General features: G+C 42.7%; 1 protein-coding gene across 2 annotated transcripts in view; it reads right to left on the reverse strand.

The window, feature by feature from the left end:
- The window catches only part of LOC106131025 (GTPase-activating protein CdGAPr), a 42030-nt gene that overhangs the window by 14213 nt on the left and 9468 nt on the right, over positions 1-18349 (reverse strand). The window contains exons 7-20 of one of the 2 annotated variants that reach the window (XM_060952906.1): positions 17797-17981; positions 16255-16346; positions 15598-15655; positions 14371-14497; positions 13286-13464; positions 12537-12735; positions 11640-11771; positions 11183-11333; positions 8718-8816; positions 7991-8082; positions 3524-3662; positions 1417-1477; positions 1175-1302; positions 270-388 (exon numbers count right to left, since the gene is read on the reverse strand). In XM_060952906.1, coding sequence (XP_060808889.1) covers positions 270-388; positions 1175-1302; positions 1417-1477; positions 3524-3662; positions 7991-8082; positions 8718-8816; positions 11183-11333; positions 11640-11771; positions 12537-12735; positions 13286-13464; positions 14371-14497; positions 15598-15655; positions 16255-16346; positions 17797-17981 — 1761 coding nt within the window. Of the gene's footprint in view, positions 1-269; positions 389-1174; positions 1303-1416; positions 1478-3523; positions 3663-7990; positions 8083-8717; positions 8817-11182; positions 11334-11639; positions 11772-12536; positions 12736-13285; positions 13465-14370; positions 14498-15597; positions 15656-16254; positions 16347-17204; positions 17345-17796; positions 17982-18349 lie in introns of those variants that run through there. The other variant, XM_060952905.1, reaches the window with a different exon arrangement.

An 18349-nucleotide genomic window follows, 5' to 3' on the forward strand; every position in this document is an offset into this window, starting at 1 on the left:
TCGCTTCGTATGAAAACCTGACTCACCCAATCCAGGGTCCATGGTCAAAGGCACACCCCGGGCTCCTCTCCAGAGTGGTGAGGATGCGACCGGGACTAAAGCCAGGAGGAAGGAGACTCGCTCGAACCTTACAAAATATATAGAACTAGCTGTGCCCACGACTCCATCCGCGTTAAATAGTTATTTTGGTAATCATTGAAACCCTCAAGGATGAATAATATTCCCCGTTTTTTTTTTAAATGTAGGTAGACTAAGATGTCAATCTTCACCTGGTGTGATGTTTCAACGTGGCTGGAGTCCTGGCGAGAGGCGCTAGCGTGTCGGTCTCCGAATTGAGACTCTCGCACGACTTCACCGGCCGGAGACCGGACGAGAGGAGTGGGGACTCCTGATGGGGGGGAAAAATGGTTATTGTTTTTAAATTTTAAATTTAAAGACCGCTTCATAGCATGAGTTTTGTAAATGTCAACCAAGGGATGGGCTAGCAACCTGTCCACATTTCTATTCTATGTTTGGATAGTTGTGAAGCTGACGTTGTTGAAGAAAATGCTGCAGTGGAGTTTGTTACCGCTTGTTCTGCGCTGACGCTTCGGAAGCGGCAGTAAACTTTTAAACAATTATTAAGTGATATTGAAGTGTCCCATAATAATGAATGAAAGTTTTGAATTTGAATTTGTCACTATTGGAATCTTATTTCCATCTTTATGCCATACAGCTGAACGTGGCCTTTCAGTTTTTTTGAGACAGTTCCCCCTGTCTGATATACATTTTTTTTTTGTTTATAATTTTATTTAAAAATTTTATCTATCGATCTTTATATATATACTAGCCGTCCGGGCAAACTTTGTTATGCCATACAAATAATTTTAAAGTAATTTCTTCTTAAAAAAAATGTAAAGTCTAAACCACCCTTATCACTAAGGGGTATGAAAAATAAATGTTGGCCGATTATCAGAACTACTCTAGTAATATGCTCACAAAATTTCATGAGAATCGGTCAAGCCGTCTCGGAGGAGTACGGGAACGAACATTGTGACACGAGAATTTTATATATAAGAAGATGTTAATATGCAGAGATCGTGGCAAGTGGAAAGAGGTAGTCTCTGCCTACCCCTCCGGGAAAGAGGCGTGATTTTATGTATGTATGTAAGATGTTATCTAATAATAATCTCACCAATACAGTGGTAGGTGTGAGCGGCGCGGCGATAGTCTCGGCCGGACGCTGTCTCGCTCTCTGCAACTTGTTGCGCGAGAACAAACCTCTCCAACCGGACGGTGAACGTTTAAGGGCGCGTTTTGCACCTGAATAAAAACATACATATAAAAGGATTGCTTAATAAAAAGTTGTACCTGGGTGACCGAGCGGTGGTCGGTGGACGTCATAAAAACTAAAAAAGGATATTTTTTAAATTTTACCTGGTAATGGTAGATCCAATACGGTGTGATACTGAGGTAGATTGTTAGGTCCAGAGCCCACCTGAAAACGAACAAAAAGTAAGCTTTGAAACATCACTTCAAATACCGGAGTCCGAGTCATCAGAATTGAGAGTTCACGATGACATTTGGTCATGCAATTTTTGTAGAAACTTTGCAATTAAGCAAGTATTTTTCTCAATGTTATATATATTTATATATATGTAACTAATAACTATTTATATATATGTAACTAAGAACATATATATATATATATAATACGAAACCGCCGAGCTTGCATGAAGAGAGTTATGAATATGGATGAAGCGAAGGAAATATGCAGAGATCGTGGCAAGTGGAAAGAGGTAGTCTCTGCCTACCCCTCCGGGAAAGCGTGATTTTATGCATGTATGTATATATATATATATTAGGTGCGCAACTAAGTTCTCGCTGTTTATCGATAGATGGCTCCAAAAGTGAAGTGAAACCAATTTTTACGCATCAAAGTGTCATGGCGGTAGCTTAGACATTCAGTAAACAAGTGGCTTCAACAAAATCGTGATTCCATTGCGGCGTCATATTCTTTTATTTGAATGAACATGTCCGATTTTGTGCCGAAAAATGGTCATTTGCGGGAAGTGTTAGTTTTCTTATTTCATTCAAAGAAAACAGCAGCTGAAGCACATTGAGAGCTGAAAAAAGTTCACAGGAACGGAGTTATAAGTGAGACAACGTGCCGTGACTGGTTTCGTTGCTTCAAAAACGGTGATTTTGATGTTGAGGACAGTCCACGTGAAAGAAGGCCAAAAACTTTTGAAGACGCTGAATTGACGAAACTGCTCGACGAGGATGCATGTCAAACGCAACAAGAGCTTGCTTTAGCATTAGGAGTAACTCGCCAAGACATTTTGAAGCGATTGCATACGTTGGGAATGATTCAAAAGCAAGGAACATGGGTTCCTTATGATTTGAAGCCAAGGGACGTCAAGCGTTGTTATTTCGCCTGCGAACAACTGCTCCAGAGGCAAAAAAGGAAAGGTTTTCTTCACCGAATCATGACGGGCGATGAAAAGTGGATTCACTACAGCAATCCAAAGAAAAGGAAGTCGTGGGGACTGCCTGGTCATGCGTCCACGTCATCGGCTCGGCCGAATATACACGCTGCGAAGGTTATGCTGTGTATTTGGTGGGAACAGTTAGGCGTTATTTATTATGAATTATTGAAACCAAGTGAAACTATTACTGGGGAACGATATCGAACTCAATTAATGCGATTGAGTCGAACACTACGCGAAAAACGGCCACAATACCAGCAAAGGCACGAAGAAGTTATTTTACTCCATGACAACGCTCGGCCTCATGATGCCAAACCTGTTAAAACCTACTTGGAAACACTCAAATGGGACGTCCTACCCCACCCGCCATATTCCCCAGATATCGCGCCTTCAGATTATTACTTGTATCGATCGATGGCACATGGTCTCGCTAATCAGGAGTTCCGCTCACATGAAGAAATCAAAAAATCGCTTGATTCGTGGATAGAATCAAAAGACGAACAATTTTATCGTGAAGGTATTCGTGCTTTGCCAGAAAGATGGGAGAAAGTTGTGGCAAGCGATGGAAAAAATTTCGAATAGTTTGTATGTATATTTTTTTGTAGAATAAAATTTAACTTTTAAAGAAAAACAGCGAGATCTTAGTTGCGCACCACTATATATATATATGTATATATATGTATGTATATATATATATATATACATAGCAAAAACAGGTTGGCTCGTACACAAAATAACGCCTATCCCCCGGAGTGGCAGGCAAGCAGTACCCACAAGTATGTAGCGGGAGCGATGATTCGGCTCGACCGCCACCAAAGGGAAGATCTTCCGCCAGGCTGGTGACGCCTGGGGAACCGCGCGACAGACGATGTTGAGTCGGAGGTTGTATATATATAGCTCCAATCCGTGAAATCTTTGAAATCGCGTCTTAGATTCTTCGCTGCTATTGGTTGAGCGCGTCAATTTCTTCGCGATAATTGACAGTTGTTGTGAGATTGAATGTTGTGACGAGTGGCGTAGAGATGTCGCCACAAGTGTATGCAGTCCCCGCGTACCTCAATATACTTGGGCCTGAGGTTGCCGGTGGGGCGCAGCTGCGTGCTGGCAGCCGCGGCGGGGGAGCCCGGCGCGTGCGCAGGCCGGGGACTGGGCGGCGCGGCGCCCGGCCGGCCGCGGCGGCGCGCCTCCTCCAGGCTGGTGGGGGGAGCAATACAAACATAATTCTAAACTGATGATCAGAGATCGGAATAGGTAGATTGAATTGGGGTCAATGAACTGAAACGGATATATATTAATATGGACATGCCTCCGTCCGGGATTGCGGGATTTGTAAATTATTAAGATTTTTTCCGGCATTTTTACAAGTGGGATGAAGGATATATTAGTGGAAGCGGTTTTCCCCCGACTTCGTTCACGTAAATTGTAGTCCTATGTTACCCGCGGACAATGTAGTTTACTGTTAGTGTAAGTACTGAAATGGAATCCCGGAAAAGAGGCTTATCCATGTTATGCTTTCTTATGGTAATTCATGATGTGAGTACATAAAATCAATGTACCTAGTCCGATCTCTGCTGATGATACAAAAGCCGTGTGGCTCCCGGCACCAATACAAAAAATAAATTAGGACCACTCCATCTCTTTTCGATGGATGTCGTAAAAGGCGACTAAGGGATAGCCTTATAAACTTGGTACACTCTTCTTAAATGCGATGAGCTAGCAATCTATTTGAATCTCAATTCTATTATTAAGCCTGAACGTGACATGTCAGTCTTTCAAGATTGCTGGCTCTGTCTTCTCCGCAAAGAATATAGACGTGATTATATGAATAAAACTAGAGGAAAAAAAACCTAAAATAAATAAATAAAAAAAATTTTAAAAGAAAAAGGCAAGATTAAGTGATACCGGACGAAAACCCGGATATCGTTATTATGACGGCCTCTGTGGCGAAGCGATAATTCGCTTGTCTATGACACCGGAGTTCCCACCTTCGAATCCCGGCCAGGGCATGATGAGAAAATAACTTTTTCTGATTGGCCCGGGTCTAGGATGTTTATCTATATAAATATTTATTATTAAATATAGTATCGTTGAGTTAGTGTCTCGTAACACAAGTTTCCAACTTACTTCGAGGCTAACTCAATCAGTGAAATTTGTCCCGTATATATTTATCTATATTTATTACATACATACATAAAATCACGCCTCTTTCCCGGAGGGGTAGGCAGAGACTACCTCTTTCCACTTGCCACGATCTCTGCATACTTCTTTCGCTTCGTCTACATTCATAACTCTCTTCATACAAGCTCGGCGGTTTCGGGTACTTTTGACCTGACCCTTTACCAGGACGTCCTTAATTTGATCAAGATACGTTCGTCTAGGTCTTCCCACTCCGACCTTTCCCTCCACACTCTCCTTGTATATCTGCTTAGTCAACCTGCTTTCATTCATCCTCTCCACATGACCGAACCATCTTAACATACCCTTTTCTATTCCTGTAACTACATCTTCTTTCACATCACAACATTCCCTTATCACGCTGTTCCTTATCCTGTCACTCAATTTCACACCCATCATACTCCTTAACGCTCTCATTTCCACTGCATTTATTCTGCTTTCATGCTTCTTTTGCCATACCCAACTTTCACTCCCATACATTAATGTCGGGACCAACACGCCCCTGTGCACAGCCAGTCGAGCCTTTTTGGATAGTTTCTGACTGCTCATAAAGGCATGCAAAGCTCCATTCACCATGTTCCCCGCGTTCACTCTCCTTTCAATATCACTATCATACTTGCCATCTGATGTAAACTTTGATCCTAGATATACAAACTCTTTCACTTGCTCCACTTTTTCTCCTCCAATCAAAATATTACATGCTGTCATTTCTTTCTCCATTTCAAAAACCAGTGTTTTAGTTTTACTTACGTTCACTTTCATTCCTTTCTCTTTTAAAGCTTCATGCATACAGTTTACCATCTCCTGTAACTCCTCCGCTGATGACGCCAGTATAACCTGATCGTCGGCATAGAGCAGACATTTGACGAGTAACTCATTCATCCTTAATCCACTTTTAGACTCTTTCAAATCTGTCAAACAGCTATCCATAAATAGGTTGAACAGCCACGGTGACGCAACACATCCTTGCCTAACGCCTTTCTCAATCTTAAACCACTCAGTGTGCGCTCCGTTTATCCTGACACAAGCACTCGAATCCTCATATAAGGATTTCAGTGCTCGTATTAAGAGACTGCTCACCCCATGCATAGAAAGTGCTGACCACAATTCATTCCTCTCAACTCTGTCATAGGCCTTTTCCAGATCTACGAATGTGCAATAGACTTTTTGACTCTTGGCCAAAAACTTTTCGGCTATGCACCGCAAGGAAAAGACCTGATCAGTACATCCCATTCCCTTTCGAAATCCCGCTTGAGCATCCCATATTTTGTCATCAGTTTCATTCCTGACTCTATTAATCAATACCTTAGCATACAATTTGCCGACGACGCTAAGCAGGCTTATACCACGATAATTTTTGCAGTCCAGCTGTGACCCTTTTCCTTTGTAAAGTGGCACGATAACAGCCTTACACCAATCTTTTGGTACTCGGCCGCTTCTCCAACACAAATTGAAAAGGCAGTACAACTGACTAGCTACTACGCCTTTTCCTGCTTTAAGCATCTCGACCGACACTCTATCACACCCAGCAGCCTTTCCCGCTTTCATACTCTTAAGTGCTTCCACAATTTCGAACATTTCAATTTCGCCTTCCATCTCATTCTCTTTTTCTTCGCTATAGCAGAAATCTTTCTTATTTCCTTCCTTTTTTTCAAATAAACTTTCAAAATAGTCCTTCCATATCTTTAGTACACATTCTTCTCCTTTCACAACGCTACCATCCTGGCATCTGATCCTAGTCAGCTCTCTGGTTATAGTATTTCCTCGGGCTGACCTTACGGATTTCCAGAATACTTTCAGATTTGACTGAAAGTCTTCTGATAGCCTTTTATCAAAATCCTCTTTATACTCTTCTTTCTTTCTAATCACAGCTTTCTTAACCAAATCTTTCATTTTCTTATATTCCTTACGTGCTTCATTCACATCTTCATCTATAACCTCTTGCATTCTTAAGTTAGCTTTTGCTGCTAACAAATCCAGCCATGCTTTCTTCTTTAATCGCACAAGTTCTTGCACATCTTTACTCATCCACGCATTTTTGTGATTTTTTCCTTTCCTTCTTCTACTTACACCACACACTTCAACAGCTACTTTCACAATTCTTTCTTTAAATTCCTTCCATCCATCTTCAATATCGCTCATTTCCTCTAAATCTTCAAATTCATCCTTCAGTCTATTAATATACTTCTTACCTACATCCATATCTTGCAAATTTTCTACTTTTACTCTTTCCAAAGCGCTGGTTTGCTCCCTTACCCTGTGCCGCCAGCGATTGAAGATACCCCTTATCCGGGATATCACCAGTAAATGGTCCGAGTCAATGCCAGCACCGCGATATGCACGGGTATCCAGCACTTTGTTCTTCAATCTTTCATCTACAATCACAAAGTCTATCATACTTTTTAAAATACCTTCCACTCTTGTGTAGGTGTGGATCTCTTTATGTTGAAACATTGAGTTCGACACAAAAAGATCCCACTCTAGACAAATTTCTAATACACTTCTTCCATTATCATTCACCTTTTCGTCACCAAACGCACCAAGCACCTTTTCATATCCATCACGCTTTACACCCACCCATCCATTAAAATCACCTAACATAATAATCTTCTCATTTGGCTTGGTAACTTTCAATACTTCTCTTACACTATTCCAGAACTCCTCGTTTTCGCTTTTTGCTGATGTTGTACCCCTCGAACCCACATCCCAAGGTGCATAAACACCTAGAACGAAGATCCGAGTGATTCCAACTTTCAGCCTAATCCATAGAAGACGAGGGCTGACACACTCATACTCATTCACGCACTCAGCCATTCGTGCAGAAAGAATTAGACCGACCCCTTGACAGCCTCGGCTGGTACTGGAAATTCCAGACCAATACGCCGTGTAAGGGCCGTGCTGCGTCGCGTCGCATCCTTTCCGCTTCGTTTCATTCACGCACAACACATCCAAACGTCTTTCATCCATCATCTGGCATACTTCCTCAATCTTATCCTTCATTCCTCCTCTTACATTCATCGTCGCAAAGCGGCTTTCAGCAGACCGCATACCGCTCCCGCCGGGAACGAGACGTGATGGGGTGCGGACACCATCGCCGCCATCTAGGTGCTCTTTCAAAAAATTTGCATCCATGCGATTCCCACGAGACGCTAGGGAAAAATTTTGTCCGCCCCAGCAGAGCCCCGCATGCCAGGGTAAGGCTAGCCATTACCTGGGGGTCGCCCAACCCCATGGCGGAAGTGGCACGCTCGAGACTAGGCTCGCCCCTAGCCATGCATCCATCGGCGCGGCAGACCTTAGATCTATATTTATTTATGAGTATAAAAATATTAACACGTTTACAATACCTCAACAATTTAGTGGGCGGGTTGAGAGGTAAGCTCTTAGGGCGGCGACCCGCCTCATGGCCGCGAAGCTCAACTTGAGATTCACAATGCTCCTGAAATCATATAAATTTTGTATTATAAACTAGTTAAAAGTACATACATACATACATATGGTCACGTCTATATCCCTTGCGGGGTAGACAGAGCCAACAGTCAGTGGCCACGTTCAGCTATTTAGCTTAATGATAGAATTGAGATTCGAATAGCGACAGGTTGCTAGCCCATCGCCTAAAAGAAGAATTTCAAGTTTATAAGCCATAGTCGCCTTTTTCAACATCCATGGGAACGAGATGTGTGGTGATCCTATTCTTATTTTTATTGGTGCCGGGATCCACACAGCATATTTATGTAAATTTATTTAAACAAATATATACGTCTATATATAAGTAGGTATTAAAATATTTTCTTAATAAATTCTCTTAGTGTGTGTGAGTGTGGAGGGAAAGGTCGGAGTGGGAAGACCTAGACGAACGTATCTTGATCAAATTAAGGACGTCCTGGTAAAGGGTCAGTCAAGAGTACCCGAAACCGCCGAGCTTGCATGAAGAGAGTTATTGAATGCGGATGAAGCGAAGGAAATATGCAGAGATCGTGGCAAGTGAAAAAAAATGTAGTCTCTGCGTACCCCTCCGGGAAAGAGGCGTGATTTTATGTATAAATTCTCTTAATAACTTGCACTAAAACTTACATGATCGAGCGAGCTAGGTCCAGACTCGCCGGATTCAGCCCCCTGGTCGTCCGCGAACAACTCCTCGGCGAAGCAGATCAGGAATTCCGTTACCACCGCCTGAGAATAAAAAAGTCAGTCAGTCTTTTCAAGACTGTTGGCTCTGTCTACCCCGCAAGGGATATAGACGTGACCATATGTATGTATGAGAATAAAAAAAAAAATCCGTCCTCTGTAAAGTCGGTTCGCTGACGACGACAGTTGAACGTGACAACGTCTTAAGAAAATACTGATGTAATGGTAGCTTTTTTCAAAAGAAAATTTTAATTTCATTTGTTTAGTAGATTTGTATGTATAGAGAGGAGGTATACGGCGGATTGTGCCTCTCTGTCGCTCGTTCCGCGCTCTCGCTTGCACTTCAAGCCTTACATGGAACGCCTCAGAGCGAGGTAACGCCGCATGAGTCATGTATTTTCGTGCGTGCAGCCGGCTCAATCGAACTATAAGTCGTTGTCACGTTTAAAAAAACGTTGTTTAAAGACTTGTTTTCATTTTCTTACTTCTACCTTCTTCGGCTTTAGTCCCGGTCGCATCCTCACAGCTCTGGAGAGGAGCCCGGGGTGTGCCTTTGACCATGGACCCTGGATTGGGTGAGTCAGGTTTTCACACGAAGCGACTCCCGTCTGACCTCCGCAACCTTTGCAGGGGAACCTAACCCGTATTGGATCGATCATGGTTACACATCCAGTTGCCTGAATGTGCAGGTTTACTCACGATGTTTTCCCTCGCCGTAAGAATAAATAATTTTGATAAGTATTAATAATTTTCCCCATTTTTTTCACATTTCTCATTATTTCTTCGCTCCTTATTAGTTGCAGCGTGATATTACATATAAAGCCTAAAGCCTTCCTCGATAAATGGTCTATTCAACACAAAAATATTTTTTTAATTCGAACCAGTAGTTCCTGAGATTAGCGCGTTCAAACAAACAAACAAACTCTTATAGACATGTATGTCTATATAATTGAGTGAAATTCAGTCGTCTCTTTACACATAATCGCCATATCGAGATGAATAACATACATACATACATATGGTCACGTCTATATCCCTTGCGGGGTAGACAGAGCCAACAGTCTTGAAAAGACTGAATGGCCACGTTCAGCTATTTGACTTAATGATAGAATTGAGATTCAAATAGTGACAGGTTGCTAACTCAACGCCTAAAAAGGAATCCCAAGTTTGTAAGCCTATCCCTTAGTCGCCTTTTACGACATCCATTGGAAAGAGATGGAGTGGTCCTAATTAGACATCGGCCCCGCTCGGTCAGTCATTCAGTCAGTTACCTGCACAGCGACGCCCTGGAGCGCGTGTTGCGGCCACACTATCGCCACGCAGAGATGGACAATGAGGTAGATATCAGTCATTGACCCCGCTCGGTCAGTCAGTCAGTCAGTTACCTGCACAGCGACGCCCTGGAGCGCGTGTTGCGGCCACACTATCGCCACGCAGAGATGGACAATGAGGTAGATATCAGACATTGACCCCGCTCGGTCAGTCAGTCAGTCAGTTACCTGCACAGCGACGCCCTGTAGCGCGTGTTGCGGCCACACTATCGCCACGTAGAGATGGACAATGAGGTAGATATCAGACATTGACCCCGCTCGGTCAGTCAGTCAGTCAGTTACCTGCACAGCGACGCCCTGGAGCGCGTGTTGCGGCCACACTATCGCCACGTAGAGATGGACAATGAGGTAGATATCAGACATTGACCCCGCTCGGTCAGTCAGTCAGTCAGTTACCTGCACAGCGACGCCCTGGAGCGCGTGTTGCGGCCACACTATCGCCACGCAGAGATGGACAATGAGGTAGATATCAGACATTGACCCCGCTCGGTCAGTCAGTCAGTCAGTTACCTGCACAGCGACGCCCTGTAGCGCGTGTTGCGGCCACACTATCGCCACGTAGAGATGGACAATGAGGTAGATATCAGACATTGACCCCGCTCGGTCAGTCAGTCAGTCAGTTACCTGCACAGCGACGCCCTGGAGCGCGTGTTGCGGCCACACTATCGCCACGTAGAGATGGACAATGAGGTAGATATCAGACATTGACCCCGCTCGGTCAGTCAGTCAGTCAGTTACCTGCACAGCGACGCCCTGGAGCGCGTGTTGCGGCCACACTATCGCCACGTAGAGATGGACAATGAGGTAGATATCAGACATTGACCCCGCTCGGTCAGTCAGTCAGTCAGTTACCTGCACAGCGACGCCCTGGAGCGCGTGTTGCGGCCACACTATCGCCACGTAGAGATGGACAATGAGGTAGATATCAGACATTGACCCCGCTCGGTCAGTCAGTCAGTCAGTTACCTGCACAGCGACGCCCTGGAGCGCGTGTTGCGGCCACACTATCGCCACGTAGAGATGGACAATGAGGTAGATATCAGACATTGACCCCGCTCGGTCAGTCAGTCAGTCAGTTACCTGCACAGCGACGCCCTGGAGCGCGTGTTGCGGCCTGGGCGACCGCAGCAGGTTGGGGGCCCACACTATCGCCATGTTCCGAGCCGTCATCCCCGTCTGAGCTCCGAGTAAGGAAACCCGTCGTAAATGGCGCATAAGGTAGGCCAGAGTCCTGAAATTTACAAATAAATAACGCCAGATTTATTAATTCTGCATAAAGAAATTTAAAAATAGCGTCCGAAGAGATCAATGTAGCGGGACATGTACGTACATGTCAAATTGGGAAACACCTTTTTATGAAGGCGGTTAAAAATATAGTTTAAGGGCAACCATGATTCAATATGGACAAAGTAAACGTATCCCTTGAAAAGGTTGATCCATAAGAAAGAGATGGGGTCCTATTCTTGTTAAATATATTGGTGCCGGGAACCACACGGTCATACATCTACCACATATAATGTATATAATATGATCTTACCTGTAATGCGGCGGAGGTAGTTTATGTACAGTGTCCCGCACGGCGCGCAGTTTGGCCGCCTCGTCGCGCTCTTGAACGCCACGAACGAAGCTCTCGTACAGTTGGTACGTGCACAGCGGATTTGGAAGCTCACTGTACCAAAAAAAAAAAAAAACGTATACAAAAATTACCAAAATAAAAATATTTGAAGCTAGATAAATGTGTATTTAACAGACACGAATGATGAAAACTCAATTAAATTCCAAGATGGCCGTGATGCACTCTGATTACTAAGTAACTTAAATACAACTTAAGCTTGTAGATAAATCAACCAGTAATCTCGAAATATTGTTACCAAAAGCTAGTTTTGGAGGTACTTTTCAGACATAAAAGATAAACACTCAATTTAATTTCAAGATGGCCGCGATGCACTCTGATTACAAATCGATAGAAGCTAGATTCAAGTTGGATTTTCTTGTGTACCTATTTCTCACCATGAATCATGAAATATACCTACCAAACTCTGGATACAAACTCCTTCTTTACATTTCGCCAATAAAAACCCAAAATAAAACTAAGATGGCGTCAATAAAACAAAATAACTAACTGGAAGACTGGGCACAGTATCCATGGCTTTTATTAATTACCAGTTATCTCTAAATATTGTCACCAAAGGCTAGTTATAGAGATACTTTCCACACATAAAAGATGAAAACTCAATTTAATTTCAAGATGGCGCCGATGCACTCGGATTACAAATCCATAGAAGCTAGAGTTAAGTTGGATATTCTAGTGTATTTCTCACACTAAATAAAAAAATATACCAACCAGACTCGAGCTAAAGACATCCTCTTTACATATCGTCAATAAAAACCCAAAACAAAACCAAGATGGCGTCAATAAAACCAGATTACCAACCGGAAGTACATCTTCAACAGGCTGGGCACAGCGTGGGGGTCCCTGGCGACGGCCGGGGCCGCGAGGTCGGGCGCGGCGCCCGAGTCGAACTCCGCGCGGAGCCGCTGCGTGAGGCCGGAGCCCCCGGACAGGCGGTACACGCCGTCCACGGGGCCGCGCGACTCGATTGCGCCCGCGCACGCTTCCAGCACGAGCGGTACTAGCGAAATAAAAAAAAAAAACAAACGTTAATATAAATCACTCTCAGAGAGGCAGGCAGAGACTATTTGAATCTCAATTCTATAATTTAGCCTAACAGCTGAACGTAGCTTATCAATCTTTCACGTCCGCTGGCTCTGTCTACCCCCGCATGGGAGAAAGACGTGATTACATGAATGAACAAAACGGGACAGCGATAGCTTTTCGCGCGATGAAAATGGCATCGCGCGTGTTACATTATGCTACTGTAACTGATGGGTCTAAATTCACATTTAAAAAGGCATAATGTCTCATCTATTCTGTCTTTCTTGACATAGACAAAAATAACAAATATATACGAGACAAATTACACAGATCGAGTCAGTCTCGAAGTAATTTCGAGACTTGTGTTACCCAGACCCAGCCCAATCAGAAAAAAGTTCATTTCTCATCATGCCGGAATTCGAACCCGTGACCTCCGTTGTCACATACAAACGCACTGCCGCTGCGCCACAATCATTATATACCATAGACAATCGTTATTTTTTTTTTAACCAATCCATCACACCCACCTGCCCTCTGACAGTTCAGCAGGTGCTCCCCTAGGTCGCAGCCGAACACCCGCTCCCTGAGGATGCCCTGCTGCTTGAGACTCCGGCGGGAAGGTCGCGACAGTATGAAGCTTCGGAACAGGGAGATCAGCTTGCCGTGCTTACGAAGAACGGGTTTTATCGGTGCCACAGCTACGGAACTGTGTAAAAAAAAAAAAAAAGTAAGGTCATCTGTAATTCAAAAATTCAAAATTTTTATTCATTACTATAGGATACTATATGTCGCTTAATAATTGTCAAAACGTATGTATTTAAGAACATTGGTTGACGTCAAATAAATTACTTAAAAACTATGTTTACTGCCGCGTCCAAGGCGTCAGTGCAGAAGAAGCGATAACAAACTGCACTGCAGCATTTTCTTCAACAACGTCAACTTCACATAAAGTCGGTTCACTGACGACGATAGCAGTTAAACGTGAACACAACGTCTTAAGAAAATACTGATGGGATGGTAGCATTTTTTCGAAAGAAAATTTTAATTTCATTTGTTCAATAGATTTGTGCCGTGTGGTTCGCGGCACCAATACAAAAAAGAATAGGACCACTCCATATCTTTCCATTGGATGTCGTAAAAGGCGACTAAGGGATAGGCTTAACAACTTGGGATTCTTGTTATAGGCGATGGGCTAGAAACCTGTAACTTTTTCAATTTCAATTCTATCATTAAGCCAAATAGCTGAACGTGGCCTTTCAGTCTTTTCAAGACTGTTGGCTCTGCCTATCCCGCAAGGGATATAGACGTGACCATGTGAATGTATGTATGTAGAATGAAATAGAATAGTATAGATTTATTTACAAATTGGATACAAGGTATCACTTATTGACGTCGCATCATCTTATTATAACCACTACCGCTTCCAAAGCGCATGTGTAGAAGAAGCGGCGGAACAAACTACACTGCAGCATTTTCATCGCACATCAATTTACAAATGTAGATCTCTTAAATCTAAATCGTGGACGAATGCACGCACATTGTCTACTTTGAAAAACATGAATGAATGTAAAACTATTTCAATACGAGTACACATATTTCGTCAACCACTTACCCCACGATGGGTGGCGGCTGGGTCATGTGCCTGGGCACCTTGTCACCGATGACGGCGACGCAGTGGTGGGGGAAGAAACCCACGCGGAACCCACGCTTGCCGCGCCACCACAGCGACTCCTGGGGACCTGGTAAATCAGAATCAATTGTCAATGTAATATGACTGACGGCCTCTGTGGCGCAGCGGTAGTACGCTTGTCTGTGACACCGGAGGTCCCGGGTTCGAATCCCGGTCAGGGCGTGATGAGAAAAGATTTTTTTCTGATTGGCGGGGTGGACAGAGCCAGCAGTCTTGAAAAAACTGATAGGCCACGTTCAGCTGTTTTGCTTAACGATAGAATTGAGATTCAAATAGCGACAGGTTGCTAACCCATCTCTAGAAACATCTCAAGTTTACAAGTCTATCCCTTAGTCGCTTTTTACGACATGCATTGAAAAGAAATGTAGTGGTCCTAATCTTTTTTTTTATTGGTGCCGGGAACCACACGGACTGGCATACATACATATAGTCACGTCTATATCCAGTGCGGGGCAGACAAGAGCCAACAGTGGTGACTGAAAGGCCACGTTCAGCTGTATCTCTTAATGATACAATTGCAATAAACTTGTATTCTTTTGTAGATGGTAAATACGCGCGGGCGAAGCTGCGGTTAAAAAGTTAGTAATGGATAAATTCAAACTACTAGACCGATTTTGATGTAATTTGGCACAGAAGTAGAATAAAGCTTTAGGAGTAAGATTTTTAAGTAACTGAACGGGCCGAGGGTCTATCTGGGTCTTTGTCTAAATAAAAACAGATTTTTTCCCGTTCAATATACGTCTTGTCGTCTTCTCGTCTTGGTGTCGATGTCGATTGTCCTTTTTTTCACCGTCTGTCAGTCAGTTTTGGTCATCTAAATTGTCAAGTCAAAGTCCGTTTGTCCATGGAGGCTGAACGGCCGCTACAGTAACGAAGGCTACTTTTAATTCCCACGCAAATGGCAATTTTATTTTTTCATTAATACCTATGGGAACATCCCAATTTAGTAAAAAATACAAGGAAATTATGAAGAACGTTGGATTGAGTGGTTTAAGGATGTGGTCTCTGCCTACCCCAACGAGAAAAAGGCATGAATAAATATATGTATAATAGGCCTTCCGTGTGGGGACGATGTAGAAAAACACCTCTTCCAGCGGCTGTCGTAGGAAGCGACTAAAGTAAAAAAAAAAAATAACGTGTGAAACTCACCAGGCATATCTATGATCGATATCATGTCCCCAACTTCGAAGGATATCTCGTCGCGAGCCTGAAACGAAATTGAATAATAATTATAATATGCAGAGATCGTGGCAAGTGGAAACAGGTAGTCTCTGCCTACCACTCCGGGAAAGAGGCGTGATTTTATGTATGTACTATAATATTTTTAATACTAGTGCCACGGTTCCCCAAAATTTGGGAGACATTCCGGAGCGGGCAACCCAGCGGACGGCCACGTGCCGCCCGCGGCGTAAGCTGCCGTGTGGTTTCCGCTTTAAATAAATAAATATATACGGGACAAATTACACAGATTGAGTTAGCCTCGAAGTAAGTACGATACTTGTGTTACGAGATACTAACTCAACGATACTATACTACAGACAAGCATGCTACCGCTGAGCCACAGAGGCCCTCAAATACTTTAGAATATAACCACTTCATAGCTTTCGCACAGACGTCGTAAAAGACGACTAAGGCTTATGAACTTGATATTCCTCATTTAGGCAATGTGCTAGAAACCTGTCACTATTTTAATCTCAATTATTCCATCATAAAGCCTTACAGCTGAACGTGGCCTTTCAGTCTTTTCGAGTCTATTTGGCCTACCCTGCAAGGGATATAGACGTGATTATATGTATGTATGTATACCTGTGAAACGTATTTCCGTACGGAATAAGCGGCCGCCACCGCCGGCGTGTTTATAGAACTGGAGTCTTCATTCGCGACGAGTAACTTGTGTCCTGTCGAACAAAAAAAAAACTAAATATCAAAATAAATTTATATATACTGAATGTAATGTAGGTACCTATTAATAAAATATAATAAATATACAGGGTGACATTTAAAACAACTGCATCCTTTTAAACATAGACTATGCTTCTGAGCTGTTTGAGCCTATTTTTATTTAAATTTTCCGCCGGCCGGGGTGATATGACGTATTTAGGATCGTGGATTTTGATACTTTTATTTTTTTTTCGTACTTTCTGAAATATGAACCGATATTTTTCTTTTTAACGTTTTTAAATATCCTTTAGATGAGTACACTTAACAGTTAAATTTATGCAGATGAATTAAAAGTCACCCTGTATATGGAACAGATTACACAGATCGAGTTAGCCTCGATGTAAGTTCGAGACTTGTGTTGCGAGATACTAGCACAACGGTTCTCTATTTTATATTAGAATAGAATAGATTTATTTTCAAAATTGGATACAAGGTTTCACTTATTGACGTCACATAACTTAAATCTAATTACAACTACTACCGTTTCCAAAGCGCATGTGTAGAAGAAGCGGCAGAACAAACTACACTGCAGCATTTTCATCCGACGTCAATTTACAAATATTGATCTCTTAAATCTAATTCGTGGACGAATGCACATTGTCTACATTAAAAAACATGAATGAATGTAGAACTAAAAAACACTTATATAGATAAACATCCAAGACCCAGGCCAAACAAGATATTAAACGACTCGTGGGTAAGATAGACACTATGGTCAAGAAATTCACTAAAGATGGCTAAATGTTACTACAGTCAATTGGTTAAGAAACATAATATAAAGGTCAATAAGATCATGGTCACGGATGTAAACCCACCTTTGTTATCCATCTGCAGCCAGTTGAGCACCGGCCCGCAATTGATGGAATCGTCCGCAATGATAGACAGGTGGTGAACGTAATGCGATATCAGTCTGTTATACTCAGCGTCGTCTTGCAGTAGCTGTGGTGTCAGTGTGTTAGTGTAGTCACAGACCGGGGACGAGGTCAGGGAGGTAGATACAAGAACAAGATATTAAACGACTCGTGGTTAAAATACACTATGGTAAAGAAACTCACCAAAGATGGCTAAGTACTACATACTACAGTCAAGAAGATCAAGAAAGTAACGAAGGTTAAGAAAAGTAAGAAGGTCAAATAAAGTCAGGAGGGTCAAGAAAGTCACGAAGGTCAAGAAAGTCACGAAGGTCAAGAAAGTCACGAAGGTCAAGAATGTCACGAAGGTCAAGAATGTCACGAAGGTCAAGAATGTCACGAAGGTCAAGAAAGTCCCGAAGGTCAAGAAAGTCACGAAGGTCAAGAAAGTCACGAAAGTCAAGAAAGTCACGAAGGTAGAAAAAATGTTACTACAGTCAAGTGGTTTAGAAACATATTAAGGTCAATAAGATCATGGTCATGGATGTAAACCCACCTTTGTTATCCATCTGCAGCCAGTTGAGCACCGGCCCGCAATTGATGGAATCGTCCGCAATGATAGACAGGTGGTGAACGTAGTGCGATATCAGCCTGTTATACTCAGCGTCGTCTTGCAGTAGCTGTGGTGTCAATTTCTCAGTGAGGTTGGGCAGACCGGATACTTTTCGGTCATATATGCATCTGAAATTGATATAAAAAAGGGAATTAAAATATATAGGTACCTACCTTGTCAAACCGTTTATTTTAATTTTGACAGCTAATTTAGTGTTGCACTATTAAAGTTGACGATGCCATTTATTACGATAATCGATTTTAACATTAAATGGATTCAAAAATTGTATTCTTTTTTTTTTTGTTTTACATATTGATTTTGATAAGTTAGTTACATAGTATAGATTTAGCCACAATGGTTATATGTTAGTTATACGCACACATTTACGACACGCACAGAGGAACAGATTCAAATCCTACCTACATAATGTATATTTGTTTGTGTGCCAATCGATGACCTTGCGGTCATAGAAACATCGTGAAAAAACCTGCATATT

This window comes from Amyelois transitella, chromosome 30 (assembly GCF_032362555.1).
Source record: "Amyelois transitella isolate CPQ chromosome 30, ilAmyTran1.1, whole genome shotgun sequence".
In the NCBI taxonomy this organism is placed as follows: Eukaryota; Metazoa; Arthropoda; class Insecta; order Lepidoptera; family Pyralidae; genus Amyelois; species Amyelois transitella.